General features: G+C 42.3%; 1 protein-coding gene across 2 annotated transcripts in view; it reads right to left on the bottom strand.

Moving 5' to 3' along the window:
* Positions 1-24,896, bottom strand: part of LOC139368337 (protein kinase C zeta type-like) — a 163,489-nt gene that overhangs the window by 127,823 nt on the left and 10,770 nt on the right. For both annotated transcript variants that reach the window (XM_071107098.1, XM_071107097.1), the window contains exons 2-3: positions 7,097-7,218; positions 6,911-7,000 (exon numbers count right to left, since the gene is read on the bottom strand). In XM_071107098.1, the coding sequence (XP_070963199.1) occupies positions 6,911-7,000; positions 7,097-7,218 (212 nt within the window). The remainder of the gene's footprint in view (positions 1-6,910; positions 7,001-7,096; positions 7,219-24,896) is intronic.

Consider the following 24,896-nt stretch of genomic DNA (forward strand, 5'->3'; position numbering starts at 1 on the left):
GTGAAAAGAGAACAGAGGGGAGGAGGTAAAAAGAAAACAGAGAGGAGGAGGTGAAAAGAGAACGGAGAAGAGGATGTGAAAAGAGAACAGAGAGGAGGTAAAAAGAGAACAGAGAAGAGGAGGTAAAAAGAGAACAGTGAAGAGGAGGTGAAAAGAGAACAGCGAAGAGGAGGTGAAAAGAGAACAGCGAAGAGGAGGTGAAAAGAGAACAGCGAAGAGGAGGTGAAAAGAGAACAGCGAAGAGGAGGTGAAAAGAGAACAGAGAAGAGGAGGTGAAAATAGAACAGAAAAGAGGAGGTGAAAAGAGAACAGAGGATGAGGTGAAAAGAGAACAGGAGGTGAAAAGAGAACAGAGCTTCTCTGTTCTCTTTTCACCTCCTGTTCTCTTTTCACCTCATCCTCTGTTCTCTTTTCACCTCCTCCTCTTTTCACCTCCTCCTCTCTGTTCTCTTTTCACCTCCTCCTCTTTTCACCTCCTCCTCTCTGTTCTCTTTTCACCTCATACTCTGTTCTCTTTTCTCCTCCTCTTTTCACCTCCTCCTCGCTGTTCTCTTTTCACCTCCTCTTTTCTGAGGTGAAAAGAGAACAGAGAAGAGGAGGTGAAGAGAGGAGAAGGTGAAAAGAGAACAAAGAAGAGGTGAAAAGAGAACAGAGAAGAGGAGGTGAAAAGAGGATGAGGTGAAAAGAGAACAAAGAAGAGGTGAAAAGAGAACAGGAGGTGAAAAGAGAACAGAGAAGAGGAGGTGAAAAGAGAACAGAGAAGAGGAGGTGAAAAGAGAAGAGAGGAGAAGGTGAAAAGAGAACAGAGAAGAGGAGGTGAAAAGAGAACAGAGAAGAGGAGGTGAAAAGAGAACAGAGAAGAGGAGGTGAAAAGAGAGGAGAAGGTGAAAAGAGAACAGAGAGGAGGAGGTGAAAAGAGAACAGAGAAGAGGAGGTGAGAAGAGAGGAGAAGGTGAAAAGAGAACAGAGAGGAGGAGGTGAAAAGAGGATGAGGTGAAAAGAGAACAGAGAAGAGGTGGTGAAAAGAGAGGAGATGCTGAAAAGAGAGGAGAAGGTGAAAAGAGAACAGAGAGGAGGAGGTGAAAAGAGGATGAGGTGAAAAGAGAACAGAGAAGAGGAGGTGAAAAGAGAACAGAGAGGAGGAGGTGAAAAGAGAACAGAGAAGAGGAGGTGAAAAGAGAACAGAGAAGAGGAGGTGAAAAGAGGAGGAGGTGAACAGAGGATGAGGTGAAAAGAGAACAGGAGGTGAAAAGAGAACAGGAGGTGAAAAGAGAACAGAGCTCTGTTCTCTTTTCACCTCCTGTTCTCTTTTCACCTCATCCTCTGTTCTCTTTTCACCTCCTCCTCTCTGTTCTCTTTTCACCTCCTCTTTTCTGTTCTATTTGGTGAAAAGAGAACAGAGAAGAGGAGGTGAAAAGAGAACAGAAGATGAGGTGAAAAGAGAACAGAGAAGAGGAGGTGAAAAGAGAACAGAGAAGAGGAGGTAAAAAGAGAACAGAGAAGAGGAGGTGAAAAGAGAACAGAGGGGAGGAGGTAAAAAGAAAACAGAGAGGAGGAGGTGAAAAGAGAACGGAGAAGAGGATGTGAAAAGAGAACAGAGAGGAGGTAAAAAGAGAACAGAGAAGAGGAGGTAAAAAGAGAACAGCGAAGAGGAGGTGAAAAGAGAACAGCGAAGAGGAGGTGAAAAGAGAACAGCGAAGAGGAGGTGAAAAGAGAACAGCGAAGAGGAGGTGAAAAGAGAACAGCGAAGAGGAGGTGAAAAGAGAACAGAGAAGAGGAGGTGAAAATAGAACAGAAAAGAGGAGGTGAAAAGAGAACAGAGGATGAGGTGAAAAGAGAACAGGAGGTGAAAAGAGAACAGAGAAGCTCTGTTCTCTTTTCACCTCCTGTTCTCTTTTCACCTCATCCTCTGTTCTCTTTTCACCTCCTCCTCTTTTCACCTCCTCCTCTCTGTTCTCTTTTCACCTCCTCCTCTTTTCACCTCCTCCTCTCTGTTCTCTTTTCACCTCATACTCTGTTTTCTTTTCACCTCCTCTTTTCACCTCCTCTTTTCTGAGGTGAAAAGAGAACAGAGAAGAGGAGGTGAAAAGAGAACAGAGAAGAGGGGGTGAAAAGAGAACAGAGAAGAGGAGGTGAAGAGAGGAGAAGGTGAAAAGAGAACAGAGAGGAGGAGGTGAAAAGAGGATGAGGTGAAAAGAGAACAGAGGTGAAAAGAGAACAAAGAAGAGGTGAAAAGAGAACAGAGAAGAGGAGGTGAAAAGAGAACAGAGAAGAGGAGGTGAAAAGAGAACAGAGAAGAGGAGGTGAAAAGAGAAGAGAGGAGAAGGTGAAAAGAGAACAGAGAAGAGGAGGTGAAAAGAGAACAGAGAAGAGGAGGTGAAAAGAGAACAGAGAAGAGGAGGTGAAAGAGAACAGAGAAGAGGAGGTGAAAAGAGAGGAGAAGGTGAAAAGAGAACAGAGAGGAGGAGGTGAAAAGAGAACAGAGAAGAGGAGGTGAGAAGAGAGGAGAAGGTGAAAAGAGAACAGAGAGGAGGAGGTGAAAAGAGGATGAGGTGAAAAGAGAACAGAGAAGAGGTGAAAAGAGAACAAAGAAGAGGTGAAAAGAGAACAGAGAAGAGGAGGTGAAAAGAGAACAGAGAAGAGGAGGTGAAAAGAGAACAGAGGAGGTGAAAAGAGAAGAGAGGAGAAGGTGAAAAGAGAACAGAGAAGAGGAGGTGAAAAGAGAACAGAGAAGAGGAGGTGAAAAGAGAACAGAGAAGAGGTGGTGAAAAGAGAGGAGATGGTGAAAAGAGAGAAGAAGGTGAAAAGAGAACAGAGAGGAGGAGGTGAAAAGAGGATGAGGTGAAAAGAGAACAGAGAAGAGGAGGTGAAAAGAGAACAGAGAGGAGGAGGTGAAAAGAGAACAGAGAAGAGGTGAAAATAGAACAGAAAAGAGGAGGTGAAAAGAGAACAGAGAAGAGGAGGTGAAAAGAGAACAGAGAAGAGGAGGTAAAAAGAGAACAGAGAAGAGGAGGTGAAAAGAGAACAGAGGGGAGGAGGTAAAAAGAAAACAGAGAGGAGGAGGTGAAAAGAGAACGGAGAAGAGGATGTGAAAAGAGAACAGAGAGGAGGTAAAAAGAGAACAGAGAAGAGGAGGTAAAAAGAGAACAGTGAAGAGGAGGTGAAAAGAGAACAGCGAAGAGGAGGTGAAAAGAGAACAGCGAAGAGGAGGTGAAAAGAGAACAGCGAAGAGGAGGTGAAAAGAGAACAGCGAAGAGGAGGTGAAAAGAGAACAGAGAAGAGGAGGTGAAAATAGAACAGAAAAGAGGAGGTGAAAAGAGAACAGAGGATGAGGTGAAAAGAGAACAGGAGGTGAAAAGAGAACAGAGCTTCTCTGTTCTCTTTTCACCTCCTGTTCTCTTTTCACCTCATCCTCTGTTCTCTTTTCACCTCCTCCTCTTTTCACCTCCTCCTCTCTGTTCTCTTTTCACCTCCTCCTCTTTTCACCTCCTCCTCTCTGTTCTCTTTTCACCTCATACTCTGTTCTCTTTTCTCCTCCTCTTTTCACCTCCTCCTCGCTGTTCTCTTTTCACCTCCTCTTTTCTGAGGTGAAAAGAGAACAGAGAAGAGGAGGTGAAGAGAGGAGAAGGTGAAAAGAGAACAAAGAAGAGGTGAAAAGAGAACAGAGAAGAGGAGGTGAAAAGAGGATGAGGTGAAAAGAGAACAAAGAAGAGGTGAAAAGAGAACAGGAGGTGAAAAGAGAACAGAGAAGAGGAGGTGAAAAGAGAACAGAGAAGAGGAGGTGAAAAGAGAAGAGAGGAGAAGGTGAAAAGAGAACAGAGAAGAGGAGGTGAAAAGAGAACAGAGAAGAGGAGGTGAAAAGAGAACAGAGAAGAGGAGGTGAAAAGAGAGGAGAAGGTGAAAAGAGAACAGAGAGGAGGAGGTGAAAAGAGAACAGAGAAGAGGAGGTGAGAAGAGAGGAGAAGGTGAAAAGAGAACAGAGAGGAGGAGGTGAAAAGAGGATGAGGTGAAAAGAGAACAGAGAAGAGGTGAAAAGAGAACAAAGAAGAGGTGAAAAGAGAACAGAGAAGATGAGGTGAAAAGAGAACAGAGAAGAGGAGGTGAAAAGAGAACAGAGGAGGTGAAAAGAGAAGAGAGAAGGTGAAAAGAGAACAGAGAAGAGGAGGTGAAAAGAGAACAGAGAAGAGGAGGTGAAAAGAGAACAGAGAAGAGGTGGTGAAAAGAGAGGAGATGGTGAAAAGAGAGGAGAAGGTGAAAAGAGAACAGAGAGGAGGAGGTGAAAAGAGGATGAGGTGAAAAGAGAACAGAGAAGAGGAGGTGAAAAGAGAACAGAGAGGAGGAGGTGAAAAGAGAACAGAGAAGAGGAGGTGAAAATAGAACAGAAAAGAGGAGGTGAAAAGAGAACAGAGAGGAGGAGGTGAAAAGAGGAGGAGGTGAACAGAGGATGAGGTGAAAAGAGAACAGGAGGTGAAAAGAGAACAGGAGGTGAAAAGAGAACAGAGCTCTGTTCTCTTTTCACCTCCTGTTCTCTTTTCACCTCATCCTCTGTTCTCTTTTCACCTCCTCCTCTCTGTTCTCTTTTCACCTCCTCTTTTCTGTTCTATTTGGTGAAAAGAGAACAGAGAAGAGGAGGTGAAAAGAGAACAGAAGATGAGGTGAAAAGAGAAGAGAGGAGGAGGTGAAAAGAGAACAGAGAAGAGGAGGTGAAAAGAGAACAGAGAAGAGGAGGTAAAAAGAGAACAGAGAAGAGGAGGTGAAAAGAGAACAGAGGGGAGGAGGTAAAAAGAAAACAGAGAGGAGGAGGTGAAAAGAGAACGGAGAAGAGGATGTGAAAAGAGAACAGAGAGGAGGTAAAAAGAGAACAGACAAGAGGAGGTAAAAAGAGAACAGAAGAGGAGGTGAAGAGAGGAGAAGGTGAAAAGAGAACAGAGAGGAGGTGAAAAGAGGATGAGGTGAAAAGAGAACAGAGGAGGTGAAAAGAGAACAGAGAAGAGGAGGTGAAAAGAGAACAGAGAAGAGGAGGTGAAAAGAGAAGAGAGGAGAAGGTGAAAAGAGAACAGAGAAGAGGAGGTGAAAAGAGAACAGAGAAGAGGAGGTGAAAAGAGAGGAGAAGGTGAAAAGAGAGAAGAAGGTGAAAAGAGAACAAAGAGGATGAGGTGAAAAGAGAACAGAGAAGAGGTGAAAAGAGAACAAAGAAGAGGAGGTGAAAAGAGAACAGAGAAGAGGAGGTGAAAAGAGAACAGAGTAGAGGAGGTGAAAAGAGAAGAGAGGAGAAAAGAGAAGAGAGGAGAAAAGAGAAGAGAGGAGAAGGTGAAAAGAGAACAGAGAAGAGGAGGTGAAAAGAGAACAGAGAAGAGGAGGTGAAAAGTGAACAGAGAAGAGGTGGTGAAAAGAGAGGAGATGGTGAAAAGAGAGGAGAAGGTGAAAAGAGAACAGAGAGGAGGAGGTGAAAAGAGGATGAGGTGAAAAGAGAACAGGAGGTGAAAAGAGAACAGAGAGGAGGAGGTGAAAAGAGGAGGAGGTGAACAGAGGATGAAGTGAAAAGAGAACAGGAGGTGAAAAGAGAACAGAGCTCTGTTCTCTTTTCCCCTCCTGTTCTCTTTTCACCTCATCCTCTGTTCTCTTTTCACCTCCTCCTCTCTGTTCTCTTTTCACCTCCTCTTTTCTGTTCTATTTGGTGAAAAGAGAACAGAGAAGAGGAGGTGAAAAGAGAACAGAAGATGAGGTGAAAAGAGAAGAGAGGAGGAGGTGAAAAGAGAACAGAGAAGAGGTGAAAAGAGAACAGAGAAGAGGAGGTAAAAAGAGAACAGAGAAGAGGAGGTGAAAAGAGAACAGAGAAGAGGAGGTGAAAAGAGAACAGAGAGGAGGAGGTAAAAAGAGAACAGAGAAGAGGAGGTGAAGAGAGGAGAAGGTGAAAAGAGAACAGAGAGGAGGAGGTGAAAAAAGGATGAGGTGAAAAGAGAACAGAGGAGGTGAAAAGAGAACAGAGAAGAGGAGGTGAAAAGAGAACAGAGAAGAGGAGGTGAAAAGAGAGGAGAAGGTGAAAAGAGAGAAGAAGGTGAAAAGAGAACAGAGAGGAGGAGGTGAAAAGAGGATGAGGTGAAAAGAGAACAGAGAAGAGGTGAAAAGAGAACAAAGAAGAGGAGGTGAAAAGAGAACAGAGAAGAGGAGGTGAAAAGAGAACAGAGAAGAGGAGGTGAAAAGAGAAGAGAGGAGAAAAGAGAACAGAGGAGGTGAAAATAGAACAGAAAAGAGGAGGTGAAAAGAGAACAGAGAGGAGGAGGTGAAAAGAGGAGGAGGTGAACAGAGGATGAGGTGAAAAGAGAACAGGAGGTGAAAAGAGAACAGAGAGGAGGAGGTGAAAAGAGAACAGAGGAGGTGAAAATAGAACAGAAAAGAGGAGGTGAAAAGAGAACAGAGAGGAGGAGGTGAAAAGAGGAGGAGGTGAACAGAGGATGAGGTGAAAAGAGAACAGGAGGTGAAAAGAGAACAGAGCTCTGTTCTCTTTTCACCTCCTGTTCTCTTTTCACCTCATCCTCTGTTCTCTTTTCACCTCCTCTTTTCACCTCCTCCTCTCTGTTCTCTTTTCACCTCCTCTTTTCTGTTCTATTTGGTGAAAAGAGAACAGAGAAGAGGTAAAAAGAGAACAGAGAAGAGGAGGTAAAAAGAGAACAGAGAGGAGGAGGTGAAAAGAGGAGGATGTGAAAAGAGAACAGAGAGGAGGTAAAAAGAGAACAGAGAAGAGGAGGTAAAAAGGGAACAGAGAAAAGTAGGTGAAAAGAGAAGAGAAGAGGAGGTGAAAAGAGAACAGAGAAGAGTAAGTGAAAAGGGAAGTAGAGGAGGAGGTGAAAAGAGAAGTAGAGGTAAAGCGACAGAGAAATGAGTGCAGACAGACAGAGCCCTAACTGACCGTGCAGCAGGAGTCCTGAGTTCCTGTTGCGGCTGTAGATCCGGAAGGCCTCCTGCAGTTCCATCTGAGAGGAGATGGTACATGGGTCTCCTATGGGACACAAACACAGATTATTCACTTATTTCATACACATGTAGTTAAGTTCAACTGCATTTTTTCCCACCCACCGGTGCGAGACCAACATACCCTCATCGTCGATCCACTTGAGAGTGATTGGCTGCTGCCGGGCCAGGCTGCACATCACCCTCACCTCCTCACATAGTCCCATGTAGGTTACTGTGGCAGCCAAGTCCGTGATTAGCATGTCCCTGCACACACAGGATAAATCATATAACATTATTCAAATCACACTCACTCTTTCACGTTGCTTCACACCAGGGTTTGGGCAAAAGGAATTACACCCAATTGTATTCAGTCAATGTCGAGATGGCTTAAATAATGGAAGTCTGGATGCCCAAGCCAGACATGTATTCAATACATCCACTTCAGTCACTTCTTTAGATCTCCCTGGAGGAACTTCTTCAGCAGTGGTTAATGGTCCGAATAGATGTGTGGGCAACATGTTTTGTAAATAGGGAATTACAACAGCTACGGACATTCAACCGTCAAACACTCCCTGACTGCCATTTGAATGTGATGAACAGATCTCAAGGAATATAAGGATGCAAAATGGCCTGTGGCGAATGTGACGGCCTGTGCAGTGACATGTTCTGCCCCACCGGAGGCACCACACACTGAAACAAGCTGCTGCACAATGTGTGGACACTCAAGTCAACCAACAGTCACTCTCATTCAGATATCGCTCTAGTCTTTGATCATTATTTTATGTTCAATATCAACTCATCCCTGTAAAGTACTCTCATTTGCTTGGATCAATGACACAAGCACAGGCCTATGGTTCTCTGCTATGGATAGCAGGTGCTATGGTGTAGCCATTGCAACTACTCTGCATGTAAGGGCTATACTGACTAGTTCTACAATATGCATGTATGGTTCTCTATACAGAGACCAGTTTGAGTCCAATGACAGACGGTGGCTCCTACAAGCCAAAAGCAAGAGACACAAGGCTACTCTTTTCCCACCTCACAGCTGCATTCTACAATACACCAGCTATCCAGCAGCTCCAGCTGTTCTTTGTTGGTATGAAGACAAACTCTGGCAATTAAGTCATACTTATTCCTTAACCGAGAAAACCCCTGTCACACTTGATATGCGGGAGAATTCAGTCCCTGCTGAACAAGTGTATTTGTGAGCATGTTCAGTGAAAGGAAAAATAAAAGGCGAGATGCAAAGCACACAGTTAAATCATACAGCTACAAAAAGCTATTCAAAATAGCCCACAAGTGTATCGTAGTAGGATATTCCCAAGAGATTTGGAGGCACAGGTGACCCAAAATTATTGGCTGTACTAGGATGGTCATATGGATTTTTGTTTAAATAGTTCCCTCGTTATGTTGAGATCACAACTTATTTATCTCATGATCACGATATGACAAAAGTACCTCGCATCATCCATTCATTTGTTCAGATGCACGATAACCATTTCATCAAGGAGCCCTGTGGCTGCGTTGATCACAGGGCATTGAAGCCCTGAACGATGCCTGACAGGCAGCCCCGCCTCCCAGGCTGCAAGCCGCCCCCAAGACCATAGCCAATTGCATGCAAGCAACAACGCAGCTAACTTTGCTAGTCTTGTGAACTAGCTAGTTAGCTATGTAGTCTTGTTAGCTAGCTAAATAGCTAGCAAGCTAGCTTGTTATTTGTGCTGGTTGTCAGCTTGCATAACTGATATGTGTATAAGGGACATTTACTTTTTAATATTTACATTTACAGGGGGTGAGCTCCATTCCTTACAGATTGATTAGATTCAAATACTCTGAGGCTGAAATTAAGACAGGATGCTGCCTTGTGGGCGGTTTTATAGGTAAGGCTCCTTGCAGACAGCCTACTGAGCAGCATCCTGACTTATCAGCCTCTAAGGTGGCTATTTAATCTGATCAGCCTGCCAGAAATAGAGCCCACCCAGTCTTGATCATATACTGAATCGGTGAGTGAGTTTATATGGAGGTGCATAGGAGATGTTGTACACACTGACTTTTAAAACCTACCCTAACCAGAAACCGTGGATAGATGGCAGCATTCGTGCAAAACTGAAAGCGCAAACCACCGCATTTAACCATGGCAAGGCGACTGGGAATATGGACCGAATACAAACAGTGTAGTTATTCCCTAAGCAAGGCAATCAAACAAGCGAAATGTCCGTACAGAGACAAAGTGGAATCTCAAATCAATGGCTCAAACACGAGACGTATGTGGCAGGGTCTAAAGACAATCACGGACTAAAAAAAGAAAACCAGCCACTTCATGCACACCGACGTCTTGCTTCCAGACAAACTAAACACCGTCGCCCTCTTTGAGGATAATACAGTGCCACAGCTCTCCTTCTCCGTGGCCGACGTGAGAAAGACAATTAAACGCGTTAACCCTCGCAAAGCTGCCGGCCCAGACGGCAACCCTAGCCGCGTCCTCAGAGCATGCGCAGACCAGCTGGGTGTTTAAGGACATATTTAATCACTCTCTATCCCAGTCTGTTGTCTCCTCATGCTTCAAGTTGGCCACCATTATTCCTGAACCCAAGAAGGCAAAGGTAACTGAACTAAATGACTAATCACACCATAGCACTCACTTCTGTCATCATGAAGTGCTTTGAAAGACTAGTCAAGGATCATATCACCTCAACCTTACCTGTCACCCTAGACCCACTTCTATTTGCTTACCACCACAATAGGTCCACAGACGATGAAATCGCCATAACACTGCACACTGCCCTGGTCTCAAACCCGCCCTATGCAATTGGGTCCTGGACTTTCTGATGGGCCGCCCCCAGGTGGTGAGGGTAGGTAACAACATCTCCACTTCGTTGATCCTCAACACTGGGGCCCCACAAGGGTGCGTGCTAAACCCCCTACAGGGGGGTGTACTCCCTGTTCACCCATGACTGTGTTGCCATGCACGCCTCCAACTCAATCATCAAGTTTGCAGATGACACACCACTAGGAGGCTTGATTACCAACAACGACGAGATGGCCTATAGGAAGGAACTGAGAGCACTCGGAGTGTAGTGTCAGCAAAACAACCTCTTACTCAACATCAACAAAACAAAGGAGATGATCATGGACTTCAGGAAACATCAGAGGGAGCACCCCCTATCCACATCGACGGGAGAGCAGTGGAGAAGGTGGAAAGTTTTAAGTTCCTCGGCATACACATCACGGACAAACTGAAATGTTCCACCCACACAGACAGTGTGGTAAAGGCTGCGCAACAGCGGCTCTTCAACCTCAGGAGGCTCAAGAAATGTGGCTTGTCACCTAAGACTCTCACAAACTTCTACAGATGCACAATTGAGAGCATCCTGTCGGGCTGTATGACCGCCTGGTATGGCAACCGCACCGCCCACAATCACAAGGCTCTCCAGAGGGTGGTACAGTCTGCATAAGGCATCACTGGGGGCAAACTACCTGCCCAAGGCCTCTGTGCGCCTATGTAGATATTCAAATAAAAATATCAGTTTCCAGCTACAATAGTCATTTACAACATTAATGTCTACACTGAATTTCTGATCAATTTGATGTTATTTTAATGGACAATTTATTTTGCTTTTCTTCAAAGGACATTTCTAAGTGAGCCCAAACTTTTGAACAGTAGTGTATATACTGTATTTTATACCATCTATTACATCTTGCCTATGCTGCTCTGTCATTGCTCATCCATATATGTATATATTCTTATTCCATTCCTTACTTAGATTTGTGTGTATTAGGTAGTTGTTGTGGAATTGTTAGATACATGTTAGATATTGCTGCACTGTTGGAACTAGAAGCACAAGCATTTTGCTACACTCGCAACAACATCTGCTAACCATGTGTACAGTACGTGGCCAATAAAATGTTATTTTATTTGACATAAAGCACTGACTGCTAATCTGCCAGCAAGGAGCTTTATCCATGAAACAGCCTACAAAGCAGCATCCTGACATCAGCCTCTGAGGCTGCTATTGAAACTGATCAGCCTGCCAGGAATAGAGCTCCCCCACTTAATTGAAATATTATCCATAAAAAAAATGGTAAGTGTCCCTTATAATAGTACACATATCACTTATGCAAGCTAACAACCAGCATATAACAAGCTCGCTAACAAGACTAGCCAAGTTAAAGTGCCTTCAGAAAGTGTCCCCTTGACCCCCTCCTCATTTTGTTGTGTTACAGCCCGAATATAAAATCGATTCAATTGAGATGTATTGTCATTGGACTGCACACAATACAAAATAACATCAAAGTGGAATTAGGTTTATACATTTTTTGCAAATGAATCAAATATGAAAATCTGAAATGTCTTGAGTCAATAAGTATTCAACCACTTTGTTATAGCAAGCGTAGAAATGTGCTTAACAAGTTACATAATAAGTTGAATGGACTTCGTGTGCAATTACATTTAAAAATTACATGATTTTTGAATGACTACCTAATCTCTGTACCCCACACATACATCAGTCGAGCAGTGAATTTCAAACAAAGATTTAACCACAATGACCAGGGAGGTTTTCGTATAATAAAAAGCCGATATTGAATATCCCTTTGAGCATGGTGAAATTATTAATTACACGTTGAATAGTGTAACAACAAATATACAGGCTTCATTCCTAACTCAGTTGCCAGAGAGGAAGGAAACCGCTCAGGGATTTCACCATAAGGTCAATGGTGACTTTAAAACAGTTACAGAGTTTAATGGCTGTGATAGGTGAAAACTGAGGATGGATCAACAACATTGTAGTTACTCCACAATACTAACCTAATTGAAAGAGTGAAAAGAAGGAAGCCTGTAAAGAATACAAATATTCCAAAACATGCATCCTGTTTGCAATAAGGCACTAAAGGAATACTGAAAAAAATGTGTCAAAGCAATTCACTTTTTTTTGTCCAAAATAGAAAGTGTTATATTTGGTGCAAATCCAATACAACACATAACTGAGTACCACTCTCCATATTTTCATGCATAGTGGGGGCTGCATCATGTTATGGGTATGCTTGTAATTGTTAAGGACTGGGGAACTTTTCAGGGTAAAAAGAAACTGAATGGAGCTAAGCACAGGCAAAATCGTTTAGGAAAACCTGATTGTCTTTTTTCCACCAAATACTGGGAGATTAATTAATCTTTCAGCAGGAGAATAACCTAAAACAAAAAGCCAAATCTGCACGAGAACTGCTTACCAAGAAGACAGTGAAAGTTCCCGAGTGGCCGAGTTACAGTATTAACTTAGATCTAATTGAAAATCTATGGTAAGACCTGAAAATGGTTGTCTAGCAATGATCAACAACCAATTTGACAGAGCTTGAAGAATAATACATGGGCAAATGTTGTAAAGTACAAAAGTGAGTACACCCCTAAGTGAAAATGTCCAAATTGGGCCCAATTTGGACATTTTCACTTAGGGGTGTACTCACTTTTGTTGCCAGCGGTTTAGACATTAATGGCTGTGTTGAGTTATTTTGAGGGGACAGCAAATTTACACTGTTATACAAGCTGTACACTCACTACTTTTCTTTGTAGCAAAGTGTAATTTCTTCAGTGTTGTCACATGAAAAGATATACTCAAATATGGGGTGTACTCACTTTTGTGATATACAGTATATATATATATATATTTTAACATTTAATTTCCTATAATGAAAATAATGTACTTTTTACTCCATACAATTTCCCTGACACCCAAAAGTACTCCTTACATTATGAATGCTTATTGGGACAGGAAAATGGTCCAATTCACACACTTAAGAAAAATTATCCCTACTGCCTCTGATCTGGCGGACTCACTAAACACACATGCTTCATTTATAAATGATGTCTGATTGTTGGAGTGCTATCCCTAAATAAATAAAAACAAGAAAAGGATGCAGTCTGGTTTGCTTAATATAAGGAATTTTAAATTATTTATACTTTATAAACTTAAGTATAATTTAGCTATTACATTTACTTTGATACAGAGGTATATTTAAAACCAAATACTTATACTCAAGAAGTATTTTACTAAGTGACTTTCACTTGAGTCATTCTCTATTAAAAAGGCATCTCTACTTTTACTGAAGTATGACAATTGGGTACTTTTCCCACTCCTGAATCCAGGTGTGGAAAGCTCTTAGAGACTTACCCAGGAAGACTGACAGCTGTAATCGCTGCCAAAAGGTGCTTCTACAGAGTATTGACTCAGGGGTCGGAATAGTTATGTAAATGAGATATTTCTGTATTTCATTTTCAATACATTTGCATAAAAAAAACTGTCATTATGGGGTATTGTGCGTGAGAAAATTCAGGCTGCAACACAAAATATGGAATAAGTCAAGGGGTATGAATAGTTTCTGAAGGCACTGTAGCTGCTTGCATGTGATTGGCTGTGGTTTTGAGGGAGGCATACAGCCTGGAAGACAGGCTTAAAATGTCCCATGATGACTTAGATGCCCCAAGAGCTCTTAGCTCAAGGTAAGGGACATTTAGCTTGCTAACATTCTAACTTATAAACTGATAATGTGCTCCAAATACAAATGAAAGCATGATGTTAGCATGAAATGTACCATCCATTAGTGTAACAATCACTCCTATTTATAGTTGATTTCGTGATCTCAACATGAAATGTTGACGAATTTCCGGCCAAGGGCAGTCCATTTAAAAATCATTCCTTCCTCCCTTGCCCTGCAAGTGTATACTAGTCAGACGTCATGATATGTCATCAGAAGTGTCCACTTAATTTGAGGGCTGAGGGGATAGGGTGGGTCTTTTAAGTGTTTGGACCGTAGCCCAGGACTTAGCTCGACTGCCTCGTGGTTGGTACCACACAATGTAAAGTAACTACTCAGGGGCCTTGTGGTTTGAGTGTCCGTCCTGAGATTTGAAGTTTGGGAGTTCGATCTCCGGCCGAGTCGGTGCGTCTCTGCTTGGCAATCAGCATTAAGGAGATAGACTAGCGTCCTGTTCAGTGGGTGTGTTTGTCGCCTCATGCTACAGAAATATGAGATCGGCTCATAGGAGCCGTTCCGGCTCGCACAAGGTAAAGGTCTTTAGCATCCACTGAGTACCGCATTAGTGATAATGGATTGTATCTTTTCATATTGCATTTTATTGTGATTTGAACTCCTGCCATTTAAACCACCTTCACCTGTCTGTCAATGACCCTGTGGGCACCGTGTAATACAGTGTGTGTGTTCATATTCAACATCAAGCATCATTAGGCCAACCTAACACCCCACTGTCTGAACCAGTTATTGTTGACAACACACAACCCCTATTCAGGATCATTCTAAGATCAGGTCCCCCCTGTCCATAATCTTACTCATTCTGAATTGAAAGGCAAAACTGATCCTAGATCAGCACTCCTACTCCACTCAATAAATATGGGCAATGATCTAGTTCAGTAACTATATTTTCAGAAGATCATTTTAGGGTAGCCAGTGTTCAAATCATATAGTTAGTATTTGACAGGTTGTGGTGTGGTATTTGGGGTTGTTTTGTGACTCTGACTCCTCTGGGGAGGGAGACAGGAACAGCTTGGGCCTCAGCAGCAGGCACGACTCCAGTTCCCCTCACAGGGCACATCCTTTGCCAACATGGCACTCCTTCAATACCCTCACACACTGCACCAGCAAACGCACTCTCTTGTACACACGGACACACATATACACACACACGCTCGCTAAAGAGACACACAGACACACATGCAAGCAAGCACGCACAAGCAGTACAATACATGCATGCATACATACGCAGATGGTTAGATGTATATGTACCATTGTCAGCATGCACTGAATCAATTGTGTGGAACTTTAGAATTCAAATGCTGCTTATATAAATGCTAATCAACTGTAGCCCAATATGGATTGATGGTGGGTCCTACCTTATCTTGGCTTTAATCTCAGAACCTGGAACTAAATATTGCACACACTAAATAAATAGTTTTACATCTGTCACGAGAGACTATTTAAGCATGCAAAAATGTAAAATACAATCAAGTCAATATGTCGTCAACAACAAAAAATTCTCAACTCAATTATTTGTAGGTGGACTTCACATTTGACCTTTTCAGCATTTTCACTTTGATCTATTTTTTTGTAGCAGAAACAGCCGACACTGCGCCCACGGTGATTAAAACCCCCATGCAGTTAAAAAATATATATTTATAAATCATTACTTTGTCTAATAAATCACTGTATATACACAGTGCATTTGGAAAAACCAAAACCAAGGCATGAGGTTGAAGGAATTGTCCGTAGAGCTCCGAGACAGGATTGTGTCGAGGCACAGATCTGGGGAAGGGTACCAAAACATTTATGCAGCGTTGAAGATCCCCAAGAACACAGTGGCCTACATCATTCTGAAATGGAAGAAGTTTGGAACCACCCAGACTCTTCCTAGAGCTGGCCACCTGTCCAAATTGAGCAATCAGGGGAGAAGGGCCTTGGTCAGGGAGGTGACCAAGAACCCGATGGTCACTCTGACAGAGCTCTAGAGTTGCTCTGTGGAGATGGGAGAACCTTCCAGAAGGACAACCATCTCTGCAGCACTTCACCAATCAGGCCACCAATGCTAGAGTGGCCAGACGGAGGCCACTCCTCAGTAAAAGGCATATGACAGCCCGCTTGGAGTTTGCCAAAGGGTACCTAAAGACTCAAACCATGAGAAACAAGATTCTATGGTCTGATGAAACCAAAATTGAACTCTTTGGCTTGAATGCCAAGTCTGGAAGAAACCTGGCACCATCCCTACGAAGCATGGTGAAGCATGGTGGTGGCAGAATCATGCTGTGGGGATGTTTTTCAGCGGCAGGGACTGGGAGTCAGGATCGTGGAAAAATTAACGGCACAAAGTAGAGAGATCCTTCATGAAAACCTGCTCAGGACCTCAGACTGGGGTGAAGGTTCACCTAACAGGACAATGACCATAAGCACACAGCCAAGACAATGCAGGAGTGGCTTCAGGACAAGTCTCTGAATGTTCTTGAGTGGCCCAGCCAGAGCCCGGACTTGAACCTGATCGAACATCCCTGGAGGACCTGAAAAAAGCTGTGCAGTGATGCTCCCCATCCAACCTGACAGAGCTTGAGAGGATCTGCAGAGAAGAACGGGAGAAACTCCCCAAAATACAGGTGTGCCAAGCTTGTAGCGTCATACACAAGAAGACTCGAGGCTGTAATCGCTGCCAAAGGTGCTACAATAAAAGTACTGGAGTAAAGGGTCTGAATACTTATGTAAATGAATATTTCCAGGTATGTTTTTTTTAAATAAAATTTGCAAAAGTTTATAAAAAGTTGTTTTTGCTTTGTCATTATGGGGTATTATTTCAATGTCTTCATTCAGACTCAATCATGGACACTCTTACTGACAATTGTGGCTGCTTCGTATGATGTATTGTCTCTACCTTCTTGACCTTTGTGTTGTTGACTTTGCCCAATGTTTGTACCATGTTTTTGTGCTGCTACCATGTTGTCATGTGTTGCTGCCTTGTTGTGTCTTACGTCTATCTTTATTTAGTGTTGTGATGGTGTGTTTTGTCCTATTGTATTTGTTGTTTTTTTAATCCCAGGCCCCCGTCCCCGCAGGAGGCGTTTTGGTAGGCAGTCATTGTAAATAAGAATTTGTTCTTAACTGACTTGCCTAGTTAAATAAAAGTATTGTGTGTAGATGCCGGGGGGGGAAACTATTTCATCCATTTCAGAATAAGCTATAAAAAGTCAAGGGGTCGGAATGCTTTCCGAATGCTCCAAATCATATTTTTTTTATAATTTCTTTCCTTGAGCTTCTGAAATGCTCAGTCCAAATGTGTGTGGGCATGGGGATACAAATGTGAAATATTTTCATACAACCCTGATTGGCTGATAAGACTTGTCTAATGCCCTCCCCCTTATCCCTTAAAATAAAAAACGTGAAAAACTTCCACAGGTGTGAACGATACTTTGTTTTGTCATCAAAACAAAAGGCATACAGCACACATCTTAACTTGCTATATCATTGTTGAATCGTTTTCAATAGGTCATCAGAAGATGCAGGACCAGAGCAGCCGTCTTGCATGGTGGACCATCCTGGCCTATATCCTGTCTATTCATTGCAGAATGCCATGATCATCTGCTGAGCAGACTATAGGCCTCTGCATCTCACAGGCCTAACATGGCAAGTAATACTTCACTGAGACGCAGTTAGGCCTCTGAGACTTCGGCGTCATCACAAAGTCAAAGTTATCATTTTGCGAAATAAACTGATACTGGAGATTACTCATTCTAAAAATTGAAATAAGTTAACACTCTTGAATTACATAATTTGGAATGTTTGTTGCTGAAAGTAAATAAAGGAACGAGACTGCAGTGAAAGTTCTCATCAGTTATTACATAACACCCAGATCATAAACAAGTTTATAATGAAAGTCTAAATCATGGCATGCAAGTAGCTTTTCAAGTTATTGTTTTACAACTCAAGCTCTGGAAGGTATAACGCACAGTAAAGGGAACTTCTAGTCTGATCCTTACAAAATAAGGAACACGTGTTTTAGGGAATGATGATACTTTTTTAACTCTGGAATTTTCTGTGATCAGACAGTTTCTTATCCATACGGTAAATGAAACATATCTGGACCAAAACAAAAAAACAGAAACCACTGAGTCTTAAATGTGTTGAGGAAATAAATACACAAGTAATAAAATATTCATAAAACAATACATTTATTGAAAGATTAACATTAGGGGAATACCTTGTCTCATTCAAAAATGAAAACAAAAGCGCAAGTTACCTCACTCATAACCATAAAATCATACACAACTGCCTGCCCTCACATTCACACCTGGATTGTAGACATGGATTGTACAGTGCCTTGCGAAAGTATTCGGCCCCCTTGAACTTTGCGACCTTTTGCCACATTTCAGGCTTCAAACATAAAGATATAAAACTGTATTTTTTTGTGAAGAATCAACAACAAGTGGGACACAATCATGAAGTGGAACGACATTTATTGGATATTTCAAACTTTTTTAACAAATCAAAAACTGAAAAATTGGGCGTGCAAAATTATTCAGCCCCTTTACTTTCAGTGCAGCAAACTCTCTCCAGAAGTTCAGTGAGGATCTCTGAATGATCCAATGTTGACCTAAATGACTAATGATGAAAAATACAATCCACCTGTGTGTAATCAAGTCTCCGTATAAATGCACCTGCACTGTGATAGTCTCAGAGGTCCGTTAAAAGCGCAGAGAGTATCATGAAGAACAAGGAACACACCAGGCAGGTCCGAGATACTGTTGTGAAGAAGTTTAAAGCCGGATTTGGATACAAAAAGATTTCCCAAGCTTTAAACATCCCAAGGAGCACTGTGCAAGCGATAATATTGAAATGGAAGGAGTATCAGACCACTGCAAATCTACCAAGACCTGGCCGTCCCTCTAAACTTTCAGTTCATACAAGGAGAAGACTGATCAGAGATGCAGCCAAGAGGCCCATGATCACTCTGGATGAACTGCAGAGATCTACAGCTGAGGTGGGAGACTCTGTCCATAGGACAACAATCAGTCGTATATTGCACAAATCTGGCCTTTATGGAAGAGTGGCAAGAAGAAAGCCATTTCTTAAAGATATCCATAAAAAGTGTTGTTTAAAGTTTGCCACAAGCCACCTGGGAGACACACCAAACATGTGGAAGAAGGTGCTCTGGTCAGATGAAACCAAAATCGAACTTTTTGGCAACAATGCAAAACGTTATGTTTGGCGTAAAAGCAACACAGCTGAACACACCATCCCCACTGTCAAACATGGTGGTGGCAGCATCATGGTTTGGGCCTGCTTTTCTTCAGCAGGGACAGGGAAGATGGTTAAAATTGATGGGAAGATGGATGGAGCCAAATACAGTACCATTCTGGAAGAAAACCTGATGGAGTCTGCAAAAGACCTGAGACTGGGACGGAGATTTGTCTTCCAACAAGACAATGATCCAAAACATAAAGCAAAATCTACAATGGAATGGTTCAAAAATAAACATATCCAGGTGTTAGAATGGCCAAGTCAAAGTCCAGACCTGAATCCAATCGAGAATCTGTGGAAAGAACTGAAAACTGCTGTTCCCAAATGCTCTCCATCCAACCTCACTGAGCTCGAGCTGTTTTGCAAGGAGGAATGGGAAAAAATTTCAGTCTCTCGATGTGCAAAACTGATAAAGACATACCCCAAGCGACTTATAGCTGTAATCGCAGCAAAAGGTGGCGCTACAAAGTATTAACTTAAGGGGGCTGAATAATTTTGCACGCCCAATTTTTCAGTTTTTGATTTGTTAAAAAAGTTTGAAATATCCAATAAATGTGGTTCCACTTCATGATTGTGTCCCACTTGTTGTTGATTCTTCACAAAAAAATACAGTTTTATATCTTTATGTTTGAAGCCTGAAATGTGGCAAAAGGTCGCAAAGTTCAAGGGGGCCGAATACTTTCGCAAGGCACTGTATGTGTGCCATTCAGTGGGTGAATTGGCAAGACAAATTGTTTTTATGGAGTATGGTAGTAGGTACGTATATACTGAGTATAACAAACATTAGAAACACTCAGAACAGCCTCAATTTGTAGAGGCATGGACTCTACAAGGTGTCGAAAGCGTTCCACAGGGATGCTGGCTCATGTTGACTCCAATGCTTCCCACAGTTGTGTCAAGTTGGCTTGATGTCCTTTCGGTGGTGGACCATTCTTGATACACACAGGAAATTGTTGAGAGTGAAAACCCAGCAGCGTCGCAGTTCTTCACATAAACCGGTGTGCCTGGCACCTACTACCATACCCCGTTCAAAGGTGCTTCATTTATTTGTCTTGCCCATTCACCCTCTGAATGGCACATATACAATCCATGTCTCAGTTGACTCAAAGCTTAAGAATCCTTCTTTAACCTGTCTCCCCTTCATCTACACTGATTGAAGTGGATTTAACAAGTGACATCAATAAGGGATCATAGCTTTCACCTGGTCAGTCTGTTTCAAGGAAAGATGTACTCAGTGTATAGCCAACGCCTATGTAACAACATGGCATGACAACTATCATACATTAACAGTTAGCAAGACAGCATAAAAATATCTGGGACCAGGCTAGAGCATTTCTATGACCTGCACCACCAGCTTGGTATGGACAGTAGCCACCTCCACCAGAATCAACCTAGGACGGTTAGGAGGGAACCAGTGGAGCTGCTTCGTTGCCATGTTCACCTGTCTGTCCCGTGTGTGTTTGTGTCTCACTCGTCATCCTCTATTTCACAAAGTAGCTCCTCATCAAAAGCCTCCTCCTCCAAGAAGTCCATGACCTCGTGGTCCTCATCCTGCAGGCCTCCTCAGCGATGACCCTTTAGCACGAAATAAAGGGGATCATGAATGGACGGGAATTGTGTAGCTACAAGTTATCAACCAAAAAAAGGTGACAAAGTTACATTTTACAATCCTTCATATCCGACAGTCCAAAACTTAGAAACTTAAATAGTATGATCAATGTATGCCCATAGCAATGTCAAACCAGCTAGACCGCTAGCCTAAGCTTTCATAAGTCATATGATGTATCATAAAAGGTTATACATTCATTCTTGCATTCAACAGCCAGAAGGCATATTATTTTTTAGGAATCATATCACAGATAAACATACACCTATTGAGAGATCTAGCCATGTAAACTCAGCAAAAAAAGAAACGGCCCTTTTCCAGGAACCTGTCTTTCAAAGACAATTCGTAAAAATCCAAATAACTTCACAAATCTTCATTGTAAAGGGTTTAAACACTGTTTCCCATGCTTGTTCAATAATCCATAAACATTTAATGAACATGCACCTGTGGAACATTCGTTAAGACACTAACAGCTTACAGACGGTAGGCAATTAAAGGTCACAGTTAAGAAAACTTAGGACACTAAAGAGGCCTTTCTACTGACTCTGAAAAACACCAAAAGAAAAGAAAGATGCCTAGGGTCCCTCATCTGTGTGAACGTGCCTAGGAATGCTGCAATGAGGTATGAGGACTGCAGATGTGACCAGGGCAATAAATTGCAATGTTCGTACTGTGAGATGCCTAAGACAGCGCTACAGGGAGACAGGACGGACAGCTGATCGTCCTCGCAGTGGCAGATCACGTCTAACAACACAGGATCGGTACAGCCGAACATCACACCTGCGGGACAGGTACAGGATGGCAACAACAACTGCCCGAGTTACACCAGGAATGCACAATCCCTCCATCAGTGCTCAGACTGTCCGCAATAGGCTGAGAGAGGCTGGACTGAGGGCTTGTAGGCCTGTTGTAAAGGCAGGTCCTCACCAGACATCACCGGCAACAACCTCGCCTCTGGGCACAAATCCACCGTCACTGGACCAGACAGGACTGGCAAAAAGTGCTCTTCACTGACGAGTTGTGGTTTTGTCTCACCAGGGGTGATGGTCAGATTCGCGTTTATCGTCAAAGGAATGAGCGTTACACCAAGGCCTGTACTCTGGAGCGGGATCGATTTGGAGGTGAAGGGTCCATCATGGTTTGGGGCGGTGTGTCACAGTATCATCAGACTGCCTTCAATGACAACAAGCTCAATCTCAACGCTGTGCATTACAGCGAAGACATCCTCCTCCCTCATGTGGTACCCTTCCTGCAGGCTCATCCTGACATGACCCTCCAGCATGACAATGCCACCAGCCATACTGCTCGTTCTGTGTGTGATTTCCTGCAAGATAGGAATGCCAGTGTTCTGCCGTGGCCAGCCAAGAGCCCAGATCTCAATCCCATTAAGCACGTCAGGGACCTGTTGGATTGGAGGGTGAGGGCTAGAGCTAGAGCCATTCCCCCCAGAAATGTCCGGGAACTTGCAGGTGCCTTGGTGGAAGAGTGGGGTAACATCTCACAGCAAGAACTGGCAAATCTGGTGCAGTCCATGAGGAGGAGATGCACTGCAGTACTTGATGCAGCTGACACATTATTCCATTATTGTTAGTTACGTTTGTGGAACTTGTTCAGTTTATGTCTCAGTTGTTGAATCTTATGTTCATACATATATTTACACATGTTAAGTTTCATGAAAATAAAATGCAGTTGACAGTGAGAGGATGTTTATTTTTTTGCTGAGTTTAGATAGTAGCTACTAGCTAAGCCAATCACAAGCCAATTTGTATTGGCTCAAATACCTAATGGCAAGTACACTTCAATTTGTCAATTTCAGCATGTTATTTGGTACAGTCAAAGAAAACAAATCAAGTAGCCTACCTTGGTTCGTTTTGGGTAACTGACTGACTGCAGTTTGAACAGCATGCAGTTTGGCTCCCCCTTTTGTTTGTGAGCTATCAGTACCTTTGGTTAGCTAGCTAGCTAGCCAGCCCATTCATAGACCTTTAGCGCCTATTGACGACAGTATCTTCTGGCAGGGGGAGTTCTGTAAAGAGCCCCAGCACTCATTCTGAATGTTAAAACACATCGCTTACGGTAAGGTTATGAAAACATATGGAATCTTTCATTTTAGCGAGAAATAATAAAATAAAAACTCAAGGTTAATTAAATTCCTAAACACCTTTATAGGGCTATTAGGGTTCCCACACAGCCATATGTCCATGTTACTGTGCTTGTTAACAGAAATCAGACGAAGGCGTACCTGCGATAATTAGCCATCTGTGTCTCCAAACACCTGTGTGTAAATGGAAGACGGACACTACAAACGTGTTGTCAGAAAAACAATACTGTCGGCTGCAACTGTTAAAACAGTAAGTGTATATTTTTGACATTGTTTTTATGTGACATAAAGTAGAGGACGTTGTTTCTAGAACCATACCGTAATTGAGAATCGGTTCACATTTACACATTTAGATGGAGCATTTGGTTGTTTTAGAGGCCAGCCTCTAAACAGGACATGTAACGTAAACTCACCCCATTCCGTAAAATGTGCGCAACCGCAACATTCAAACGAGGCTACAAAGAAAACTAATGGGACTGTAGCTGTTGACAGCAAAATCGGGGGTGTGAACTAGTTTCTACTCAAGCGTTGATCGACATGGTAATAGCTCTATAGTATTCTAGAAAGGTTGAAAAAAACTGACCCTCTGTTACATCTTGATGTTTCATGTCGTAACGTACAGCACACATAAAGCAACTATTTCTGTCTTACAATCTCTCTTCACCAAGTGTAGCACTTCTATCATCCTTTAAAAACAAGAAAAGGACAGTGACGGGGGTAAGGGGGGGATACCTAGTCATTTTTTTGGTCATCATTGCATAAGATCATCATTCTCAAAGCCGCTGTTTACTTCTAAGATCACTTTAGCACCGCCCTAAAAACCAGATTAAAATTCGACACAAACCTTCAAATAGGTATGTACTGACACATTAAACTCTTTATAGTGTTTTATTTACATTTTAGAGGCGATAAGGTGATAAGTTGGACAGATCGAGTGAAAAAAAGCAATTTTCCCACACAACATCTCCTTCTCACTATCACGCATTAGTTTCGCTTCCCCACCCGCCATTTTTAAAAGACCCGACGGGGCTCATTGTCTTCTTCTTTATGCAGAAACGGGCAGCGTTTAGGTCATGTAATTGATTCTGTTGGAAAGGGGAGAAAGTGTGCTTTACAATGGTATTGACATTACAGCTAATCTGGAAGTATTACGTTTTTGGGGCGCTAAAATAAGGTCAATTGTACGGACCAAGGCGATGTACAAAAGTGAGTGAGTTTACGTTAAGGTCCTTGGACTATAAGGAGTAACTTTATGCTCCTTTAGTTCATTATTGAGCTAGCTAAGTTAGGTAGCTAACATTATGAGGAGACACTATAGTGGCCTGAATAGAATGACATTGTTAATGTAGGCAAATAATTAGTAGGAAAAAGCTGTCATTATGTTGTAAAATTTTCTTTGCTGGCTAATGGCAACATTGCCATCTATCTAAAGTACGTCTAAAATAGTTCATGTTAACTAGCTAGCTAAAATCTGGTCCTCCTGTCCCCTCAATCTTAGCTAGCTAGCTAAATTTTTCCTACAAATAAATTTTCTGGCGACATCACAATGACAAAACGTTTTCCTGCTAATTATTCGCCTCCTTTATTAATGTCATGTTTCAAAATGATATTTAAAATAGTTGCATTGAGTAGTAGAACGTTCATTCAGACATTGGCCCTGAAGAGAACAATCAAAAGAATATTGTGCAAAGCGTGAAACCCATGACTAGCATGTCCTTTACTTTTGATAATAGAAAAATAACTATCTAGACACTTACTTCATGAATGGTTGCTGCTGCCGGTTTCAAGCTCCATGAGGTACAACCTTGATGGAGCTGCTGTGAAATCCACCTAAGTACCTGTTGACTAAAGTTAGTATGCATGCATCGCGTACACACGTTTGCTTATGACAGAAGCAACTTGTACAAGACGGAAGAAGTACATGCACGCAATGCATGCATACCAACTGATGTCAGCAAGTGTTTACATGGTTTTGTGCATGAGCCTGGTGATATAAATTTTAACTTTAATACCGGCGCTCTGAAAAGTCGGGTAAACAATACTTTCCTGTGGTTAATTCAGTCTCATATTTCGACCATCTGAAGGACCAACACCACAGACAACCAGTCCAGTAGAGTAAGTTCAAATGTAATTTTATTAAACATTGTAGCTTGTAAGGAACATTAAGAATTTGCAGTCATTAGTTTCAGGCTGTATATACCAATGAATGGTGTATTACAGCCTGATTAAATCAGACTAGGACCACAAAAGTCTAACGTAAATACAGTTGAAGTCGGAAGTTTACATAAACGAGTTTGAATGACTCCAACCTAAGTGTTTCAACCACTCCACACATCTTGTTAACAAACTATAGTTTTGGCAAGTCGGTTAGAACATCTACTTTGTGCATGACAAGTAATTTTTCCAACAAATGTTAACAGAGATTATTTCAATTATAATTCACTGTATCAC

The sequence above is a fragment of the Oncorhynchus clarkii genome, chromosome 16 (assembly GCF_045791955.1).
Source record: "Oncorhynchus clarkii lewisi isolate Uvic-CL-2024 chromosome 16, UVic_Ocla_1.0, whole genome shotgun sequence".
NCBI lineage: Eukaryota > Metazoa > Chordata > Actinopteri > Salmoniformes > Salmonidae > Oncorhynchus > Oncorhynchus clarkii.